General features: G+C 42.2%; 1 protein-coding gene across 1 annotated transcript in view; it reads left to right on the forward strand.

Annotated features, from left to right (window-relative positions):
• MEGF9 (multiple EGF like domains 9) overlaps nt 1–22,906 on the forward strand; it is a 109,859-nt gene that overhangs the window by 52,132 nt on the left and 34,821 nt on the right. The window contains exon 2 of the mRNA XM_075015675.1: nt 11,072–11,273. Within this exon, the coding sequence (XP_074871776.1) occupies nt 11,072–11,273 (202 nt within the window). The remainder of the gene's footprint in view (nt 1–11,071; nt 11,274–22,906) is intronic.

A 22,906-nucleotide genomic window follows, 5' to 3' on the forward strand; every position in this document is an offset into this window, starting at 1 on the left:
CTGTGTGAGTACCAGCAGCACCGGAGGCACTTCATGATGTGGCAGTGAAGAAAACACCGACTAAATCTTGGCACCATAGTCTTACTCCATCGTTGCTGTCACCTGTGTTTTCTCCAACACTGTCTTCATCCCTGCCGGCACCTAGGTCACCTACTCTGCGCACAGAAAGGCCAGAGAGATGCAGTCCATGATATTATGAACTTTGTAGACTGCCCTCACCTTTCCTAACTTCTCCTGCTTATGACAGCCAGTACCAACGCAGGCACCTTCTCCTCCATGTTCCACTTGGATGTCTTGCTGATCCGTTCCTTATCACCAAGACCTCTGCTGGGACTTCGACAGGTGCTACGAAGGGTCAGGACACTCACCCCATTCTGCCAGCTACCGCTATCACAACAATCATCAGTTTTACTTTCCTCCCAGCTTCTCCCTCAACGGGATTATTACGACAGGCCTTGATCAAGGGGACGTTTCATGACTGGCTACATATCTCCTTGGCTGTTGCCTGTTCCAGCTCCTTTATCCACGCCTCTGCAATCTCCATCCCCTCAACATCTGGAGCCGGAGATGGTGCCAGCATCCAAGGTAGAAGAACAGCATGCTGATGTCTTTCCTATTGATCAGTCTTCCTCTTCACTGGATGAGGCCATCATACCGGGGACATCTCACCTGAGGATGATACTAAGCAATGTAACAATCTTTTCAAGGGGGTTGCCATCAGTCAGGATAAATGGCTCTGGCATCTCTAAAAAATTTACAAGCCACATAGTCTTCCAGAATAGCCATCCCCCTGGATAAAGCCATACTTGAAGTAACTGATGATATGTCAAACTCCAGCTTCAGCTCCTTCTACTAACAAAAAAATTAGACAAATAGTACTTTGTACCTCCAAAGGGATTGGAATTCCTATTTACCCATTTATGGTCCAGTTCACTGGTGGTAGACGCTGCTTTACAAGGATCGCGCACACCCCAATTCAAGGGGATACAGCTGACAAGGACGTCAAACTCCTGGACATCTTTGGAAGAAAGTGTTGCCAAGGTATAAAGCTAGTGTTGCAATAGCCAATTATGCAGCACATTTATCCAACCATGACTTTGATAACTATGCTAAGCTTATGCCTCTTATGTACTAAAGGCTGGAGACCAAGAGGCCATTTCTCAAGTTGGTAGTGAGAGAGGGTTATGCTGTGGCCAGAACTGCTGTCCAGATAGCCCTGGATGTAGCAGATACAGTGACGCAGTGATGTGGCATGCCTCATATTTGCAGGCAGCCGCGATACCTAGAGAACTGCAAACAAGTCAAAAACTGGCCCTTCAACAATAAGAAACTGTTTGAGGAAAACACTGATTCCATTCTAACAAGGACCCTTGCACTACACTACAAATACTGAGAATGTATAACCATCCTTATAGAAGGAGACGATACCATCCCTATCAGAGATGTTCTGCACTACTGACTGTGATTTCAACAACCCTTTAGACCTTGTAATCAACCTCACCCCCAACAGAGATCCTGAAGGCACCCTGATCAGGGGAGTCTATAATCAGCCTCTTCAGACAACCAGGCAACAAGTTTGACTTATTGGTTGAGAGCAGCAACATTGACACGGTCACCTCCGAACAATTTTCACTTCCAGGTGAGACCTTTTTTTCCTCATTGGGCCTCTGTCACAACTGACAGGTGATCCAAAATCAGGTTACATGTGTGTGGACCAGCAAGATACAGCTTTGAAGAGTCTCCAATCTGTGGCGCTGGGACGCGCCCAGCATCTAAAGTGGAGCACCCACAGAGGCACACATCTTGAAGAATGACCGTTACTGCACCGAGGTGGGTAACTTGCTTTTTTCCTAGGCTGTACATGAAAGCTGCATACTTCCATTTGTTTGGAATATTGCTGCATTTTCCACCGTTGTGTAACAGGTGTAAGCAAAACTTAGTGAATATATTACACATCGGTCCCTTTGCTTGAAACCTTGCCACCTGGAATCTTCTACTTGACTTAGTGGAACAGTGTTTGTTTAATGCCCAAAGACCTGCCAACATAAGTGTTAAGATGTAGCGATGCAGAAGGTCAGAAGATCTGGTGGTTCCTTCTAGCCTTGAATGCCAGGCTTTCAAAAACCTTGCTAATCATGGTGCCGTCATTGTCGTCTTAATGTATAGCCCATAGCCTTTGGAAGGCTTGATTTTCTTAACAGGCATTATTGCAAAACTCAGCTAAAAGTCAGCTTCTCATTCTAACAGTCTAATATGGGAATTTTTGTTTCTTTGGTGGATGCTATCTGTGCACGTGGGAGAAATATAAAGGAAAACACTGCACGTATATTGACTGGTCTTGAGAAGGTGTGTATATAGACCCCATGCTGAAGATGAAGGCACCATAAAAGCATGTTGTCTCAGCCATGTTGGTGCTTGATACTCTTACAGAAAACATCCAGAGTGGCACCCTGGTGTGCTGATGATATAGTACTTGTGGAGGAAACCAAAGAGGAAGTGGAAGAAAATTTTAAAGAGTTGTGGCACGACTCCACACGCTTTGTGAAAATTGGCGTATGAATATGCAATAACTCAAAGATGTTCTGTGTAAAGTACATGTAACTTGATTCTAAGAGTTGTAATCTGCCGAATCTGTATATCCATTTTGTGTGCATGCATCTTTCAGTATGTGAAGTTAGAAATATTAAGTAGGAACCTTTTTTATTATTCCAGGTATTCTAGTAAAAGCCAGTAGTGATATTTTAGGAACTAAATGACTGGGTGATCAAGTCAGCAACCTGTGAATGGTTTTATTTTTACTGTAAGCCCAAACTGTGATTGGTCCCACAAAGACACGTGGCCAGACCACCTGATACTGGAACCCATTTTGGGTCTGATGCTTTCTCACTTAAGGTGAGAAACGTTTAAACTGAACATAAAGAATTCCAACCTTGGGCAAAATGATATAAAAAAGGAATGGTGGGGGATGTGTGTGTGCAGACCCAAACAATGAGGTATGGTCAGATGGTAAGAGACACTGACTTCTTATCCAAGATACCTGCTGGAAACATCTAGGACTGAATATAAGTGTCGCCATGCTATGGCAGATCAAAGGTCCACCTAGCCGAGTATCCTGTCCTCCAACAGTGGTCAATCTCAGGTGTCACAGAGGAATGAACAGAACAGATGACCATCATTCCTTTGTCACCCATTCACAGCTTCTGACAGTGTCTAGGGACACCCTTCCTACCCATTGTAGGTTATGGCCATTGCTGGATCTATTCTCCATGAATTTATCTAGCTCTTTTTTGAGTCCTGTTAAAAGTCCTGGTCTTCACAACCCACTCTGACTATACTGGGGGAAAGATTGGGCCCAAGGTAAGTGAGTGCCTAGTTTGTGAATGAGAACTGTTAGGGTAAGAATTTGCATATAGCAAGTTTCTATTGCATTAGGATCAACTTGTGTGTTCTGTTTATTTTGGTTTAGTAACTCACTTTGATCTGTTTTCACTTGCAATCACTTAAATCCTGCTTTTTATAATTAATAAAATCATGTTTGTTTATTATCAAGCCCAGTGTAAATAATTGTTACTGGAGAAGAATGGAGGGAAAACTATGCATATCTCTTTCTTTAATAAAGAGGGTGAACTTACAAGCTTTCTCTCTCCAAAACTTTTATACAGAGTAGGATCATTTTTTGTTTGATTTTATTTTGTCCTTTTTGGGGGTTGTGTTCTTGGGTGCTGTCAGTGACCTTATAGCAGAATCCTCCCAGAGCTGAGCAAGTTAAGTGTCTATATTGCTTCACTGGTGATGGTTATCCTAACTCTATGCATTGGTTGGGAAAAACGAGAGTTTCTGGCCCAGCAGAACAAGGTGGGTGACCCTAGTAGGCAGGTAGGTGGGCTCAGTGGCATGACCAGCATATTGGGAGACAGCTTCCAGGGGATCCCTCTGATACAACCCACTAGAAACTGGAAGTATGTACTTGAAAGAAGTTATGTGAAAATCAGAAGAAATAAACCAGTAATTGATCTGTAGATTTGATAATAGTCAAATTAATTTTTCTGCAGTGTAAGTCTCTAGGGAGCCACTCAGTACCAAAAGTACAGAAATTGAAGTGTCGGGGTGCAGTAAAACAGGAAATTGGTGAAATCAATGGCTGTAACTTATAAGCAGGACAGGAAAGGCTCGGATTAAATGGAGAGAACAGAGTGCAGTTATTCTCCCATAGCAGATCAAATTGCGTGGTAAGATATACAAGCTGGAACTTAGACCTGCAGTATTGTGTGCCTTTGAACGCTGGGCACTGAGTAAGAGGCAAGAAAAGATCTCAAATACAATGGAAATGAAAATGTCAAGATGGATGCTCAGAATTAAAAGGATGGAACATGTTCAGAATGAATAACTTAAGAGAAGTGCGTAGGTGGTACTAATTATAGAAGAGCTGAGAGGATCTAGACATAGCTGGCTTGAGCATGTGAAAAGATGATCAGAAGAAACAGGATGTTGAATTTTAAAAGTGGAGAGTAAGAGGATGGTTGGAAGGTTCAAAACTAGGTGATAGACGTCATACAGAGAGATTTAATTAACTTTTGAGGAACTCTTTTCAAACGGAGAAGGACTTGAAGCACTGACCCCCACCTAGATGGGACCAAGACTAGATGGAGATAAGCTCTTTGGGACAGGGACTATATCTTTATATATCCTTTTATATCTAGAATACATTGAGTGTTCATACAATATACACGATAATGATCCAGCTGCCTGGCCGTGGTTGGATGGCACCATAGACTTCTCTCATCCCTAAATCACAAAAGTAAAGCCATCTGAAGAGAAGTGTAAGGCCTCTGGTATAGCCCATCATCTGTTTTGTTTGTTTGTTTTCATGGCTAACTTTCTCAAGAGTTAAACACTCTCAAAAGAGGATCTTTTACCTCAGTGATGAGATGAGTGGGAAATTCTTCCTGTTCATGTTTTGAAATACCTCATTTTGTATGGTATGCTGTCCTTCTCTAAGGATAGCTGGGTGAGTTTGCTATAGTGTGGTGTCATCAGCGAATGGGCTTTTCAGCATCTTAGGTTAATTAACTTCTAAAGCAATATGCTTGGACAGCAACCGTACACACACTTTTTCCCATTTCTTCTAAGCTCTGTGGTAGATCTTAATAGGACAATCAGTCTTTCACATGGTTGGTTTAAGCGCCCGCAATTCCTAATGAATTCCTGAGTACAGACTTATGCCATCAGAAATCGTGTGTTTACTGCAACCACCAACTTTTTGTTTTGTCATACTCCGTGTTCTTCAGTGCAAAGTCTGCAGCAGATACTTGATTTGACTAGAAGACAGTTCAGATCCCTGAGTCAGGGCTATATGCAAGGCACCAAGTTTGAAATTCAGTGATTTAGAACTTTTGTGATCGCCATCACTGACCCTTGAAGTTGAAATAGATCTTGGCATCATCATGGATAGTGCTCGGAAAACATCTGTTCCATGTGCAGCAGCAGCACACAAACAAGCTAAAAAATGTTAGGGGCCATTTGGAAAGGGGTAATTTCTGTATTTATTTTCTATTTAATGCAATTGTATAAATCCACACAGAGACTAAGGGGCATGTCTGTACTTACTGGAAGAGCAATGCTTTGCCAATCAATCTTCTGAGGTTTGATTTTTAATGCACCTCGTAGGGCTGCGCTAAATCCAGCCATCAGGGTGATACAGTTGATCCTGGTTCTCTTTGAAGTTGCAAGGAATAAGGGAAGTCAACAGGAGTCTGTTTCCCCTCGATCTCCTGCTGTGGGCACAGAGGCAAAAATTGATTTAAAGTTTGTCTACTCCATCTATGCAATTCTCATAGCTGGAGTTATGTACCTTTAAATGGATTTTCTTTTCCTTTTCCACCATAGTGTAGACCTGACCTCAGTGACTTGATGAGGCAAGAAGTTTTCGTAACAAAGCTTGAAACTGCACCCGAGTTTCCCGAGTTCCAGACTAGCACCCTACCACTAGACTGGCCTTCCTCTCATGAAGCTTTAACACTTTTTAAAACACTTTATTGCTCATTTGCATAAATGAGACTGAGCTGAGCTAGCAATGTGCCCTTCTTGCTTTTCCAACATTTTTGCTAATTGTCTGTCTGAATTCTGTATCCCCTGCCCCACTTTTGAGAGGCTGCAGTCCAAATTCTCCTTTTTACTCTGGAGAAACTCTACTGATGTCAGTTGAATTTCAGTGAGAAGTTGGCTTGTACTACCCATGGCTTTCCTAGGAGAAACGTTTGAATATCAACTAGCAGCTGAGAGTGCAGATGCTTCTGCTGTATAATGTTGGCTCTAGCCTTATAGGCTAAGAACAAGCAATAATTTATGACAAACTACTGTTGCTGCTTCAGCAATAAGATCTTCTGAATATGGAGCAATACCTAATTATCTCTGTTCGCCACCTTAATGGCCGCCTTAGCATTTAGGAACACTATTAAAATGACATCATTTTTGGAATTTGTTATGACTAATTACACTCCATGTAATGAGATTTTTAGAAGTAATTAATAGACTTCAACATCTGATTTATGAACTGAAAGGGGAGCACTTACTCCAGTGACTGCCTATGTGTGACCTGTGCTCAGTGGTAGAAGTTAAAGTGCCAAAATCAGTGAGGCCACACTGGTATAATTTGAGATGGGATTTTGTGCTTATTTATTTAAAATATTTTTACTCTGCCTCTCTTTCAAATATTTGGTGTGGCTTACAAATTTTTTTAAAAATACAAAATTATATAAAAAAATGTAACAATACAAAACTCCAAAAGGACATAAAACCTACTAAAACATCTCAAAAGAAGGATCACACATACCAGCTCAAACACAAATAAAAGCCTGAGTGAAAAGGGTGGCTTTAACCTGGCGCTGAAAAAATGTTACTGTTGGTGCCATGCGACTGTACTGCGGAAGAGAATTCCACAGCCTGGGAGCAAAAACTGAGAAGGCCCTGCTCCATGTTGGAGATAAGTTTATCATTCTAAGTGGGGGAACAGTGAGCAGAGCCTCCTCAGCTGACCTCAGTTCCCGGGCGGGGTCATATGGGAAAAGACATACCTTCAAATACCATGGATCCAACCCATATAGTGTTTTATAAGTCATGATTACTACCTTAAGTTGTGCCCGGAAACATACTGGAAGCCAGTGCAGCTGCTGGAGCACTGGCGTAACGTGCTCTGCATAACAAGGGTTAGTTAAAACTTGGGCATCAGCCTTCTGGACCAGCCGAAGTTTCTGAAGAGTCTTTAAAGGCCGTCCTGTATAGAGCGCATGACAATAATCCAGTTGAGATGTGACAAGAGCATGGATTGCTATGGCCAAATCATGATTGTTCAGGAAGGGTCGCAGCTGGCGGATCAGACGAAGCTGCGCTAAAGCACTCCTAGCCACCGAAGAAATTTAACTTTCAAATGTTGAAAAAGGACTCCTAAGCTGCATACCTGCTCTTTCAGGGGAAGAGTAAGCCTGTCTAAAACAGGTACCATGCCACATTCCTGAACACAGGGTCTCCTGATCCACATGACCTCAGTCTTACCTGTATTCAGCTTCAGTTTTAGGCATGTAGTGGGAATGAATAGTTACCTGGTTAAATACAGATCACCCGGTCTTTTGTTTTAGTAATTGGTTCTGATCAAAGAAAATACAGGCCCAGTTCCAATCTCAAATAGGTGTAAATTTGGAATAACTATTGATGATAGTGGAGATACTCCAGATTTATGTCATGACTGAGATAAAAATCTAGCCTTTTTAATGTGATGCAAAACTGATCTCCGCATCTGAGGACTGTGAAGTGGGGAGGAAAGAAAAAAAAAAAAAAAAAAAAACAACCAAAAAAACCCCACCAACCTGGTATCACACTAAATACTGAGCTGCACGACATTTTGCCAAACTCTAAAGTTTGATAGTACAGCTGTGTGGATATTTGATGCTTAAAGTCACCCATGCTCCCTGATTCCCAGCATTCCTTTTGTCACTTTTCATGATTTGATTCTAGAACTAACTGGGCTTCTTTTAAAGAGTGTTTTTAAATGTAGGTAGCAAAATAAGAAGTTGAGCTATGATCTCTCCTCCCCCTCAAGTTCCCATAAACAAACATACCAAGAATAACCATCATGAAATGAGCAAATTAATTTGACAAATGATTTATTTTTCTCCCCGTGATACTGGTATTTCTAAAGGCATTTTGAGATCCTCCATAAGGCTGCAGTGCAGCAAAGCTTTTCAACTCGTTCTGTCCCCGTTCAGACCAATGCTTCAATACATGCCTAAAACTAAATGTGTTAAGTCTTTGATTTCAGTGAAACTTAACCATATCCTTGCATGATGACAAGTTGCGGTGAGGTAGCCACGTTAGGACTCCTTGTTGTTTTTGCTAAAAGACTATGGCCTATTAAGCACTAACAGTATTGTTATGGCATAAGCTTTTGTGAGTCGCAACTCACTTCATTGGAATTCTTTCCCTTCATGCGTCTGATAGTGAGTTGCAACTCACGAAAGCTTATGCCTTAATAACAATATTAGCCTCTAAGGTGCTTCTGGATTCCTAGTTGTTTTAGCTACATCCCTGATTTTAAGCTTGCTTAAATGCTTTGTTAAATAATGATGGACTGCTGGATTGGGACAGAAGTATAATTGTGAATTACTGCTATTGAAATAGCTTATTTTAGGCCTTCTGCAGTGTTCCTTACTCAATCAAAAATCCAGTGGGCTTCAGTGAGGTGACTCCTGCTAGTCAAGTGTGTGTGATTTTTTTTTTTTTTTTTTTTTTTTTAAAAGCTCTTAAATGGCTGTTGCAACTATCCCCATGTGTATAGGGTCTTGCTTCCTGGCTGCTCTAACTAAATAGTACTCGCAAAACAAAAAAAAGAGGTCATATAGCATTTTAAAGACTAACAAAATAATGCATTAGGTGATGAGCTTTTGTGGGGCAGATCCACTTCTTCAGATCTAGGTCTGCCCCATGAAAGCTCATCACCTAATGAATTAGTATTGGTAGTTTATAAAGTGCTACATGACTGCTTTTTCATTTTGTGAAGCTACAAACTAACACGGCTACCTCTCTGTGACTAAATAGTAGTCAATGTTGCTTAACTCTCTTGAAGCCTGTTTTCCATGTCAGACATGAACCTTAGTCATAATTCAGACTTGGCAGATAAATACTATGAATTTTTAATGCCAAATGTCTTCAAGTAAAGAAGGGAACCTAGAATTAATAGTGTTAGTTCCTTTCTCTATTCTAAACAGTTAACTTTATGCAGATTTGAGAATTTGTGGTTTGCTCTGTTTCCTCTGCCTTTGCCCTTTTAGGGCTTGGTTTGATAAACTTGCCTAAAGAAGAACTTGCAAGGAGGTCAGTTTGAAGGAGGGGCTTGCCTGGCTCTCCAGGTAAGAGGATAGCTCTGCTGCGGTGGCAGTGGAGTTCTTCTTGCTATTCTATTATAGATAACTAAAAGATTTATCCGGCATTGCTCAGGTCCTTAACTCATTGTTTCATTTTTTTTGGAAAATATAAAATGAAAATGTACAGGCTTCGTTTCAGTCATTGCTCTAGAATGGGGCTGGGGATGAGGGGTTCAGCATACAGACTGTCCCTGAGAGAGAGGACTACCCCAGCCCTCTCTCACTGCAGCAACTTGGGGACAGTTGAGAAGTGTCTCTCCACGGCCATTGCAGGCACGGTGAAGGGAGGAGCAGGTCCATGTTCATAGGTCCCCTGTGCTCCTCAGCCAGAGCGAGGAATGCAGCAAACTGCAATTTCCACTCATTTCCTGGCAAAAGGGAACAACCTGCCATGTTCCCATACAAATAAGGAAGAGGAGAGCTTCAGGCCCTCCCACCCATCCCAGGGAGTTTGGGCAGCTTGGGGCTTGGGCAGTCCCAGATGGGATAGCAGGCACGCCTCCAGCCAGCCTCTGTCACCTGCCCGCTGATTTCTCTGTTTTCTATATGGGTTTATGAAAAAGTTTCATTCCAGGCACATCCCATTTTCCTAGCACAACCAAACCCTTGCCTTGCTTTAAGTTATGACAAGAGAAAGTTGTATACTGAAGTTTTGGGAGGTGTTCTTTGAAAAAACAGACATGCACTGACCACTCTCTCAAATATATAGTAGCTGAGAGGAAGGACTGGGGCTTGGCATGTCTGGGTTCAGCTTCTAGTTTTGCTTCAGATTTTCCTGTATGCAGGTCATTTTAGGGCCAGATTTTCAGATGCTCTGCATATTCAGTCAGAGGAAAGTTGTCCGAAAAGATCACTGACTGACTTCTTACAGACACCATCCTCAGGGCTAGGTTTTGAAATGTGGGCAACACCCACATGTGTAGTTGTGCCATTTGCAATCAGCATTCCAGAAGAGCTCTGCACTTGATGTGTTGCCCTTGTTTGAAAATCTGGCGGATCTCTTTGCCCAGTTCCCCATCTCTTAAGCGTGGATGATTATACAGCCTTAGCACATTGAAGATAAATCTGTGACGTGTGAGGGCTCTACACTGTGGAGGTGTAAGTAGATAGCAGTGTTGCCAGATGTCGGAGTCTGAGTGTGAGTTTTGTGTTAATTTGGTGTCTTTCTTTCCAAAAGCCCTAGCTCCTTGAGTCAGGTGATACGCAGGAAAGGTTCAACTTCTATTTCTTGTCTTCATAGTTGTAGGAAGAAAAGCTTGAAAACAGGAAAACAAGCTTGAAAACCCCAGTGGTTCACCAGAAAGTAAATATGAAGAACCCTAACAAAAACCCAACATATTTGGTTTTTTGTTTAAGCCAGTTTCCTGGGTTTTTTTGAGGCCACAACTCACGATCTTGGACTGTTTGGAGTTTGCAGTGCTGCTTCAAAACACCAGACACACATGCGACTGCTGGTTTGTTTTGTTAGATTATAGATTAACATGGCTAGCTCTTGTTACACACAAAATGAGCATGTGAACCTGATTACCCCAAATGTGTTCCTAGAAATTTTTGGATGTGTAGAGATTTCTCCCCTCCCCCCCCCCCCCCCCCCGTTGTTTATACTTAATTTTGTGACTGCAGCATTTTAATTTTAGCTTCTTTTCCATTTGCAGACTATTTGTGTAACTGCAGTGCTCTTGGAAGTGCAAGTGTGAATGAGTGCAACACGTCAACGGGACAGTGTGAGTGTCACACAGGCTACACCGGTCTGCAGTGTGAAAATTGCAAGGAGGGATATTTCATGAACCAAACCAGTGGGCTCTGCTTTCCCTGTGGCTGCAGTTCCAAAGGTTCTGTCAATTCCCTTTGTAACAAGTAAGTAATGTGACATTTCAGTAAGTCTCCTGAGGGATTGTGTGCAATGTGCTGTGAGTTGAGTATATTTTGAGGCTCAGGTGTGGGATCACCTCACATAGTACGGTGTTTAATGTGTATAAAATTTTTGGAAGGAAAATTATAAAAAGAAAATCAGGAAGCACATTTGGCCTTTTCGTTTAGAGATCAGATTATAAAAGTATCCACAGCTGTAGCAAGACCCTCCTAGCAACTCAGAAAGGAGTTAACTTCTATTTCTCAGCTGAATGAATGTATGGTGCTGCAGAATTTCTCCTGTACTTCCCTGTGCAACCAGTTCTCATCACACAAGGTTTCTTTCATGCCTTAAATTTACCAGGGAAGAGTGGGTGGAGGCACGTAATTGGGGGTTGGAAGAGGTCACGTTCAAAGATGATCTCTTGCATCAGAGGCCAGGATCTCAAGCAGAGCTTTGTGACTTTCTTTGAGCATCACAAAAGAAATAGTTGAGTGAGAGTGTAAGGGGGCCTTATTTCTTCCATTGCTAGATGCACTGCTACCTCAGTTTCCCTCCTCTCCCAGTTACTTCTCCACAACCAGTCCTTTTGAATTACCCTTTTCTTTTGAAGTCTGGTTTATTTACAGAAAACAACCACTTAATTCAGAGTTAGAATCTCCTGGCCTTCTCTTAGACTCTCCACATATGCTTGTTCCATATACTTTCCTGTTAGTCTTGTAATAGAGGTTATTCATGGTAATAAGTACTGTAAACTCTGAGGCAAAGACCATCATTTTGTGTGTGTGTGTGTGTGTGTGTGTGTGTGTGTGTGTGTCACCGAGCACGGTCTGGTCCTGGTCTGTGCCTAAGCTGGCTAGGCACTACAGCAATGTGAAAAATAATGCTGCTTACATTGTGCAGGGTTTTTTTGATGCTCAGCTTGTGACATCTCAAATGGGTGGATGAAAATCTGGCTCTTCTAAGGCATCTCAGGTTGGGCATCCAGTGTCACTGGTTACTTCTGAAAATTTGGGCTTATGCTGGTAGCAAGTGTTTGTACTCTGAGTAATAGAGACTGATCCTGTAATCATTTATTCGTTAATGAGTACTGAACGGTTGAGTTCTTCTGGGATTATACGCAGGCTAGTGACATAGATAACAGCTGTAGCAAGTACACAGTGTAGTACACTGCTCTGTCAGCAGCTTTAGGCATTCAAATTGTTTGCCACAGCAGGTGAAAAGAGTAACTTAGTTTATTTTTAATCTTTTTCTGCTGTGTTCAATATTCTGTTGCCCCCTCCCCCTTGATAGAGGGTGACACTGCAGTGAGTCATTTGAGGTCTTGGCAGTCTTAAGAACAAAGCCCTTTTTACAGTGGGCATATCATTGCTGTGTCACTGTGTATTTAGTAGGCCTCTAGTCGCTGTATCTGGGGTATTTCATGCAGCATGGGAGCCCCCTAGAACCACACCAAATTGGCTGTTTCAGCTTGCAAGGGGTAGGACAAACCTTTCTTTGGCCTGGGGGTCATGCAGTTTTTCTAACCTGAGTCTGGGGTTTGTAAAAAGCCAAAGCTGAAAGCAGGATGCTGTCAAAGCTAACCATGGTCCTGAGCAGCAAATCATCTCGCTGCCTGTCTGGCATGCTATAAATCTGCCTGCAGGCTCCCAAAGAGGGCGGGGGATTGGGTTGACTGGCCTATTGACAAAAGGAGAGTCTGCTGTAAAGTTTACATCTGGATCAGAACTCCACTGATAGTTTTTTTGATCAGGACCCACCTCTAAGCAAAGCAACTGAATGGTTCTTTGTTTCTATTTGAACCCAGAAGCTGGCCCTGGTTGGCTGAGACATAGCTTTGCTGACTGGCTCAGAGCTTAGGTTGAATTTTTCATTTGTAAACGAGAACCTAGAATTAGGTGAATTCAGGGGTTTGATAATGCAGTTGAGCAGAATTCTAGAGTGCACTGTCCTACCCATAAGAACCACGTAAAGGGTACTGCTGACAACTGTTGAATTCTCCTTTTTGTTAAGGTTGCATCAGATACTGCATATTTGAGGATGTTCCTTCCTGTGTGCAAGGCTCTTAACAGTTTCACTTCCTGTGAAATACATGTTGGCTTTTGCAGTTCTCCTGCAGTAGAGCTGTTTCTGCAGTGGGTGTCCTTTTAGAGCCAAAAGCAGTTTACTAAAAATTTGGAGGTAGTTTTGTGGACTGAAGTAAAGCTGCTCTTTGCTCCCCTTCCATTCCACAGCCCACCTGCCTGAAATATTTGTACATTCTGCTACAGATGCACACTGTCTTTCTTTTTTTCTTCTGTTAGTCTCCACTCTCACCTGACGCCCAGCAGTGTGCATTTTACACCAAGTTAAATAAGTCTCTCTCTCTCTCTCAACTCCAAGCAGTTTCAGCCTGGCAGTCTCATTACTATATATTGGATTTCAAAGTGACTCAAGTCTCATGCTTCAGGGTAGGAGCTGATCGCCACAAGAGTCAGAAATCTCCCCATGAATAGCGTTGCCTGACTGTTTAGATGATTTGAAGGATATTTTCCTTTGCTGTAAAGGATTATGCTTTTGGACTTGGTTTGATGGTCCAATGATCTGATAAAGTAGGGAAGAAAAATCCTATCCCTGAAAGGGGGACTCTGTCACAGTGGGTATTATCCATCTGGAGTCTGTGCCATCTACTGCACTAAGAGACTTCCTGGCAGTGGAAAGCTGAACCAGGGATATGGTAAGTAGCTGCAACTCACAGGAGGCAAATGGTGCTGACTGGAGACGGTGTGCAATTAGGAGTCCATTGAGATGTTTTAAGCCCCTGCTGTTTCCTCCACTGGCACTGCTACTAGGGGAGAATCTTAGCCCCAACTCTGGTATGGAGCAGCTGCAGACTGAACTCTGAATATAATTTCATAACTTTAATTTCACAAGAATAGGATCAGCCTTTCTTTGCAATGTAAACCCTATGCAGTTGTAGGGTTTGAGTTAGTCCCTCGGTGCCTGAAGCCCCATAGGCTTTAGAGGGTGTTCTCTGTGCTAAGCTGCTGCAATTTTAGCCTCTCAATCAGATGGTTTTTCTTCATTTTATTTATGCAAGCTAAGAGTCAAGGGAAGAAACACACCCTGATTTCTTTTATTTGAATTATTTCAGTCATATACTCCTGCAGGGTAGAGTGCATGCGACAGAAAGGTGAGAACTGCTGACAGAGCCCAGACTGGAACCTTGAGTCTGGCTGCTTATTTGAGGAGCTGGGGTGAGGAAGAAGTCTTGGATTCAGAGGCTGGGGAGGAACCATGAAGAAAAGGGGAGGTAGCTGCAAGGGAGTGAGTCAGTGAGCCCTTGGAGAGGAGGAGTGTACCAGAGCTTCCTGTGTGATCTGCAAGCAGGTGAGCAAAGAGAAGCCTGTGCTGGAATTGACAGGGAAAGTTTGATTTAATTTTACTTCATTAACTCTTCCTGCAGGCAGAACTAAAACAGCAGATTTGTTGGCAAAGGACAAGGAAGATACTGCTGATCTCTCACTTGAAATTTGTATCCCAGAACATCATGACCCTAGCAATATCTTGTGCTTCATAATACTTTCCTTCTTGGCATTTCAAAATTAGAGCACATCAGAATCCCGGCCCCCCATGGAACATTTCTTGTTGGGGAAACTGTTGAAATGGAAATTCTTTCTGTGAGAACAGGTTGATTTCAACTTTTCATTTGGAAAACAAAATTGTTGGAGAATGTATTTCAATTAGGTTCCAACTTTATATTTTGAAACCTGTTTTATATTAATAATTTGTGATATTTGAAATAAAGGCAAAATAGAAATAGGAAAAATTTTGACCCAAAGTAATTTTTTCTCCAGAATCTTTATTTTACAGGAAATTGCCATAGGTTTGGGGGAGGGTGTGTGTTCGGGCGGGGGGAGGGGGGGAAGGGTTTGGATTTGGTTTGAAATTAAAATAAATTTTGAAATGTCAGACTCTCCCGAGGAATGATGATTCAAAGTTGTGGCAAGTCCTACTCAAGATGCTTCAGAAAGGTCAGATAACTATTATCCTCTTAGAAGAAACCAAGGAACAGACCACTCAAGGACCAGATTCTCATATCTTGAAACTCAGGTTGAGTCGGACTTTAAGTTGTCTTACAAATACAACACATAATCAATGGCAAAGACAGTTGTAGAGAATGGTGCTTCCGAGCCTGATGGAGGATGCCAGATTCTGTTCCCAAGTATCCGGCTGTAAGCCCCTTTACACACACTGGTGAGCAGGCCCATAGGAGTGAATGGACATGTTCAGTTCACTTCATAGTCTGGCTTTCAGTCATAAATCTAGCTTCATGCATCAGTCAGTTTGTGTAAGAGCTCAGACCTGCCCACTCCCAGCCCTAGTTTCAACAAATCTACCTTGTAAAATAGAATAGGACAGGCGATGACCTTGGAAACTTAGGGGAAGGATCACAAAGAGACAAAGGACAGTTATGTGGGATTTGGACATCTACCTGCCTGTTGTTGTAATTTGGAAAACTTTTCCCTTAATTCCACCTGGGTAGGTCCTTAACTGTGTCAGAAAGGGCATCTGTAGCATTTTGTGCAAAAGATTTCCTATTCTAACAGCATCCTTCGGTGGCAGTCTCTGAATTTGGGATGTTATGAAATTCTACTACTTTTTGAAGACGGAACAAAAAATGAAAGTAGAAAATAAGGTGGGCTGGGGGCAAATAAGATTATATGAATACACATTTGTTTTCTCTTTCTAATTCAAACCCACTGCTTTTTCCCCCACAGACAGAAATGACTTCCAGAAATTTAAAAAAAAAAAAAAAAAAAAGTAGGTCAGTTGTCTGTTACAGAGCTAGGAATATCAGTTTTTGCTGCAGGATAGGCAAATGGGTAGACTCATGTACAGTGATATGCATATGTGGAAAAAACTAGATGGGAAACTAAGAGCAAAGGGCCAAAAATTCTACTGCATTCATTGGAATTAAAACAGTTGAGTTTTAATGACTGCTAGGATGCAAACATATTGTACTAGATCATTTTGGATTTTAGCCTGTGAGGTGGGAGAAGAAATATATTTGAGAGGTTTTTTTTGGTGGATTGTTGCACTGGTACTTTTGTGTAGTTTGTTTATTATCTGTTCTACAGCAGCTCCTACAGCCTTCACTTGGGATTGGACCACCATTGTGGTGTTCATTGCAGGAGTGGGTCGGGTAGGTTCTTTGGCGCACAGTGTGCAAGAAGTCAAAGTAGATGATCGTGATATTTCCCTTTAAAGCCTTAAAGTCTGAGTCTGTGCATTTACACTCTCTATATGTCCAGTGTAAAAATAGTTTCTGGTTAAAAAATTCTGCTATAAATGCTAGAGCCAAAATGTCCTCAGATATGATGATCTTCTTCTCTTGTCAAAGTTGAGAGAGCTGCTCCTGGGTATCCAAGAACAGTATTTCACCCCATGTGGTCTTATGGCTAAAGACCATGAAGATCTGGTTGCAATTCTAAGCTCTGCCACAGGCTCCCTTTGTTACCTTAGTCAGGGTGTTTACTCTGCCTCTACATCTGTTGCTGCTTTGGGCAAGGTTGCTGGATTCGATTACCTCCTGAGGTCCTTTCCAGCCCTAGGATTCTACAGTTGTGTAAAATGGAGCTAATGATCCATTCTCCTCATCCTCGCACTCTTCTTGTGTCTTGCTTGTTTATAATAAACAAGCTTGCAATCTAATAATAATATCAGAAGGGTAGCAGAGTTAGTCTGTATCTTCAAAAACAACAAGTAGTCCTGTGGCACCTTGCAGACTAACATTTTGGAGCATAAGCTTTTGTGGGCAAAGACCGGCTTCATCAGGTGCATGGGGGGGAGATGTTTCAGAGGAGAATTTAAAGAGGGAGTCTCAGTCAAGGGGAGGGCCAGAGTTGACAAGGTCTGTTCAGACACGGAGGATGTGTCCCATTATTAGCAGTTAATGTGGAGTTGTGAACATCAAGAGAGGAGAAACGGCTTTTGAAATGGGCCAACCACTCCCAGTCTCTGTTCAGTCCTTGGTGGATAGTATCACATTTGCAAATGAATTGCAGCTCTGAAGTTTCTCTTTGGAGTTCATCTTTGAAGTTTTTTTGTTGTAGGACTGCTACTTTTAAATCTGTTACTGAGTATACAGGAAGATTGAAGTGTTCTTCTAAGGGTTTTTGTATGTTACTGTTCCTGATGTCTGATTTATGTTCATTTATTCTTTTTTACATAGAGACATTCCACTGCAATTTACATTGGCCAAACTGAGGCATTGCTGGCACATGATGTTATCATATATTAGTAGACGTGCAGGTGAAAGAGCCCCTGAGGGTGTGGTTGATGTGGTTAGGCTCTCTGAGGATATCGCTGGTGTAGATATGTGAGCAGAGTTGGCAGCGAGATTTGTTGCAGGGATTGGTTCCAGGTGTAGAGTTACTGTGTTGTGGTCTATAGTTGCTGGTGAGAATTTGTTTAAGGTTGGCAGGCTGCCTGTAGGTGAGGATAGGCCTGCCTCCGAAGGTCTGTGAGAGTGACAATGGTGTCCAGGAAGTGGATCACTTGTGTGGACTGGTCCAGAGAAACTTCAGAGGTGCAGTTCATTTGCAGATTTGATACCATCAATCAAGGATTGAACAGAGACTGGGAGTGGTTGGCCCATTTCAAAAGCAGTTTCTCTGCTCTTGATGTTCCCTCTTTCACATTAGCTGTTGCTAATGGGCCACATTCTCTCTGACTGAACAGACCTTGTCAATTTTGGCCCTCCCCTTGACTGAAACTCACTCTTCAAACCCTCATCTGAACACACCCCCCATCTCATGCATCTGACAGAGTGGGTCTTTGCCCACGAAAGCTTATGTTCCAAAATATCTTTTAGTCTACAAGGTGCCACAGGACTTCTTGTTGTTTCAAATAATAATGGGAGTCTTTAGGCACCAACAGAGAAAGGGGACCCAGTATGGTGAGCGCTGGACAAAGAGCAGCAGATGGTTCTGGCTCCAGAGACCTTAACTGTAGAAAACCAGAGTGGCAAGTTCAGCCACTTATGGGATAGGGCAGATCCTTTATTAGGAGTATTTACAACAGCCACAGACCAAGCTGTGGCCTGAGTGCTACCATAATACCAATGATGGGGTCTGTAGCTGGTTTTTTAATCTAAAAATTTTGTTTTTGTTAGTATAATGAAAATACTTTAAGCTGCTTTAAAAAAAACAAGTTCACACGTTGCATAAGCTAATACCCATGTGTCTGTTTTATAAAGTGTGTTCAAGGGAAGACTGTCTCAGTAAACCGATAACACAATTTTGGACTCCGACCAGTCTAGACAGTCCTTGATGTGAGAAGCATAATGCCTAGAGGCTGGGCTCCAAGGGGAAACATCGGCTATGTGCCACGTATCAGCCTGCATGCACTTCTGTAAAGGTTGCTTTGCAAAGGACAACTGTTTTTTTTTTTTTTGTTTTTTTTTTAAAGCACACTTTACCCAACAGCATATCACCCACCACACTCCAATGTGGTAATTATTAACTAGATCTCTAGTACAGACCGTAAAATAAAGAAACCCAGACAAAAACCCTTTCCCGAGGCATACGGTTGACTTTAGGAGTGAACATTGACCTGACAGTGCTGTCACTATGAATGGACTCCGCTGCTGCTAGTCAAAAACCTTTTTTGACTTGATTATCTGTAGAGATCAGGGCTGTCTCCTTTGGGATGGAACTTTTCTGTCTATTGCCCAGTTCAGAGTGGTTTTAAAACTGTTTTTAATTCTGCTGTTAAAATGTCATCTTGCCTCATTTGTTTTACTTTCTGTTTACAGCAAACTGTTTTCTAAAAATATCAGGTGACTTGAATGTGTTGGGACTGAAGAGTCACAATGTCTGTTTTTATTATTATTCTTTGTATTTCAGTGGAATGTGGAACACCAACTGAAATCAGGCCCCCTCTTGCTAGGTGCAGTATGGAAGACCCAGAAACAAGTCCATGTCCCGAAGAGCTCATAATCCAAGTAGAAAACACAGGGTGAGCCACAGGAGAGGGACGCAGAAGTGATTTACCCAAGGTCACTCGGCAGAGTCAGGATTGGAACCCAGGTCTCTTGATTTGTAGATTCGGATCGAAGTCAGTAGCTCACCTATATAAACTGTTTCTTTCTCAATGTGTGTGACAAGAGTGGGGCTTTAAGACAGCACCAACTAGGCACAGGTGGCACCTTACAAAATCACCCTCCTAGCTTTGGCTAGGGAGCTCAGAACAAAATCCCCTTATCCATGGATGCGACACTGATTCTACAGCTTCCTTTTCTAGCATCCCAGACAATCGTCACATGCTTGCTGCATGTTCAGGTGTAGCAAATTGAAGGAGCATGGACGTATGTCTTTCAAGGTTCTGTCTGTCATACTCGGGTAGGCCTAGCACCCTGTTTCATGGCCAAGGGGAAAAATTATCCTGAGCAATGTTAAATGAGCCTGGATTAGTTGAATCAATTACTTAAAACTGAATAGGCTTCTGAATTTTTATTATGTGAAAGCAATGGAGATTTCTCCACAAGGTCTCTGCTTGGCCTCTGTTTCCTACTTTCCGTAGCCAGGAAAAGAGCCAAGAGAGAAGGCGGGAAAGGCTGTCTTCAGCCTTCCTTAACTGTGGTAGCATTGGTCAGCAGAAGCTCCGGGGTCTCTGTGGAGCAATTCCAGTGTGATGAGGCTGTGCTGGCTAAGACCTATTTGTCCCTCCCTTGTGCCTGTGCCAAGGACCTGGTCTTTACTGTGGTTTCTGATGTCCACATCCTGCACAGCTGATAATACAATGGGGAAAGTCCTTCATGGTCTGCATACTTTGTATTTAGCAAACCACAGTTTGAGGCTTTCTTCAAGGCTACCCTTTTGCTGGATGGGAATCCTGGGGAAGTACTGGATTCTCCTGCTTTAAAACAGTGATACCCTCACTAGGGCAAGAGAGGGTGGTCAGCTCAGCGCTTATGTATATAGGAAACTTATACGGACACAACCACAGCAATATAAATGGATAAGTGCCCACGTGGACACTCTTCTTCGAGTGATTTCTTTTTTTCTATTTATCTTAATAATTTCCAAAGCAACATAAGTGAATCAGAAAAAGACGCTCTTTCGCTGGAATAAATTTGTCCACACAGGAAGTTTATTGTTGCCATGACAGCAGTTTAAATTCATATCATATCTTGTTTTAGTATCACTTGCCCATAGCAGTAAGCCGTTAGACGGGAAGAGGTCTTCTCTAAGAGAGCCTGCTTTAATTTGAAACCATGTTCAGCTGATCCATGTTAGACTAACTGACACAATCCTAGTAAAGACAGGAAAGTGGTAGTTTTAATCTGTGTTAAACCTTTGCCTGAACCAGCTAATACAGACTTTGTCTTCATTATGCTAGTAACACTGGTCAGATAACAATGGTTGACTTGACCTGAGTTAAAAATGCATCTTGTTTTCATAGTGATTCAAGCAGGGATGGAGACACAATTCTTCTGTCTTCTGCTCCTGGCTTTGCCACTGATTTGGCAAGGAATGATGGCGTGGTGGGAATCACTTCTCTATACCTGATTTTCCCCTCTGTGAATGGGGATCAAAATCTTTACTTTTGTCTCTGAGATGGTGTGAGGCTTTATTAGTTTACCCCGAGATCCTTGGCTCAACTTAATTGAAGCAGTGCACAGTATTCTGTTCCTCTGCTTTGGATAATCTGTTCAGACTGCTGACTTTGGAGTTCTTCAGCAGCAAATACCCAGGATTTGTGCACGTAGCCTTAAGCTTGGGGTTTGTCATATGGTGGAGGGGAGGATGTCTTGTCATTCTGTTCCATTTAAAACAAATTGTGATGTGTGCTTGTAAATGTCAAAGTGTAGATGTTCTGCCCCCGGAGGGGGAATTTCACACCCTGTATGGCCAGTAAAGGGCAAGGAAATGGAGGTTTGCTAGAAACAGTCGTACATCACTATGTCCCCTGCAGTTGAGGATGCACAGAGCCTGAAAGGGAAATTCTACTTGATGGACAGTCTTGGCACTGTGTGTCTCCTCTGTGTAGGGGTCTCCTTTGAGAGGCTGATCCGGGCATCTTTGTTCCCATGGATTTATGCAGCATTACTGATGTTACTGGTGGATCCTGTCAGCCTTGAATGAACATAAAGGCTGTCAGTTCTAAAAGAACTTAGCAGACATGGGCATTTAGTGCTGGGGGCTTGATTCACCAAGGTATTTATTGGCCTAAAGATGCAACAAGGAGCCTAGTGGGTCTAGTTTTACAAAAGCACCTAAATAGGTTGGGCTCTGAACGCTCATTGAAAATCATTTGATCGCCTTTGTAAATCCCACTATGTTCCTCTTTGTCTTGAGGGATCTAAATCCCTTAAATCTGGCCCTGAGACTTTAACTCCCTTAAGCCTGTTAGAAAAACCCAGCCCAAACCTTAATTTTTTTTCTTTTAAAGTCACTGCTTCCATGGTTTTTTGACTAGCAGAGCAGAAGTGATGGTTCTTCATCTCCCGACTAATGCCTTGTCAGCACCACTGTGGATGAATGAGGTTTTATTTCTAATGGAAATTGTTACGTGTGGGCAACATAAAAGCAGTGGAATGTGGCTGAATATGTTTTGTTGTGTATTTAGTTATGGTTTCCCATCTTTTACAGCTTATTAAACTCCCCATAATCAGTAAATGGTGAACTTGGATGTTGCTTTTGTTTGCTGACAGGAGTAATTCATAAACTTCTCTCCCTCAGAGCAATTTATTACTGATGGCTTCACCAGTGGAAAATTGCAGGTTGTTATTCCCTCTTACAGTATCTGTGGCTTCCAAGAATTGCTGTTATTTTCTGAATCATGTAGCAGGCTTTCCCCATTTGTACATTTCTGCCCTAGAGTTGCAGCTTACCTGCTAGATGAATCAGTGCTTTTAAAATGTATTGAATCAAGACTTTTAAAATAGTCAATATAAAGTATTTATTGTAGTCTGGGGAGTAGGAGCACATTGAGCCAGTGACTAAGTCATTGGCATCGAATGGTGGAGACCTGTCTTCTGTCCTTAGTTCTGCTGCGTAATCTTGGGCAAGTTATTTTTACTTTGCTGCGCCACTGTTTCTCTCCCCATTTTTTTGAACGCTTTTTGGGGTAGTAACTGTCTCCTTATTCCATGTTCCTGTGGTGCCTGAAATAGTTCCTTGGTCTTGGTTGGTCCCATAGATGCTGTTTATAATAGTAATACATTTAAAAAGGAGTGAAATATTAAGGGCTAAGCTCTGATTGGTTGCACCTGTGTAACTCCCCAAACTTCAGTGGAGTTGCTTTGAATTTTCACTGCAGTAATGAAGATCAAAATCTGATTCTAAAATCTGTGCAAAAATGGTTTTCTCATAATAGAAGATTAAGGCTGCAAAAATACAGATTTCAGGCCCCAGAAGGAGAGATCACTTTTACAGGATTGGGGGCCTTTTCCTTTTGTTGCGAAAACACTTCATTAGGCGGGTCCTCTGCATAATTGGGTTATTGCCATAAGGGTGTTTTTGAAAATAAAGATGAGAATACGAGACAAAGCTGCCAAAAATACCACCTCATTTTTCTGATTACTGAATATCCATAAAAGATGATTAACAAGGCTTACATATGTACATTCTGCCTGTGAGAGTCAGTCACT

The sequence above is a fragment of the Carettochelys insculpta genome, chromosome 21 (assembly GCF_033958435.1).
Source record: "Carettochelys insculpta isolate YL-2023 chromosome 21, ASM3395843v1, whole genome shotgun sequence".
Lineage (NCBI taxonomy): Eukaryota > Metazoa > Chordata > Testudines > Carettochelyidae > Carettochelys > Carettochelys insculpta.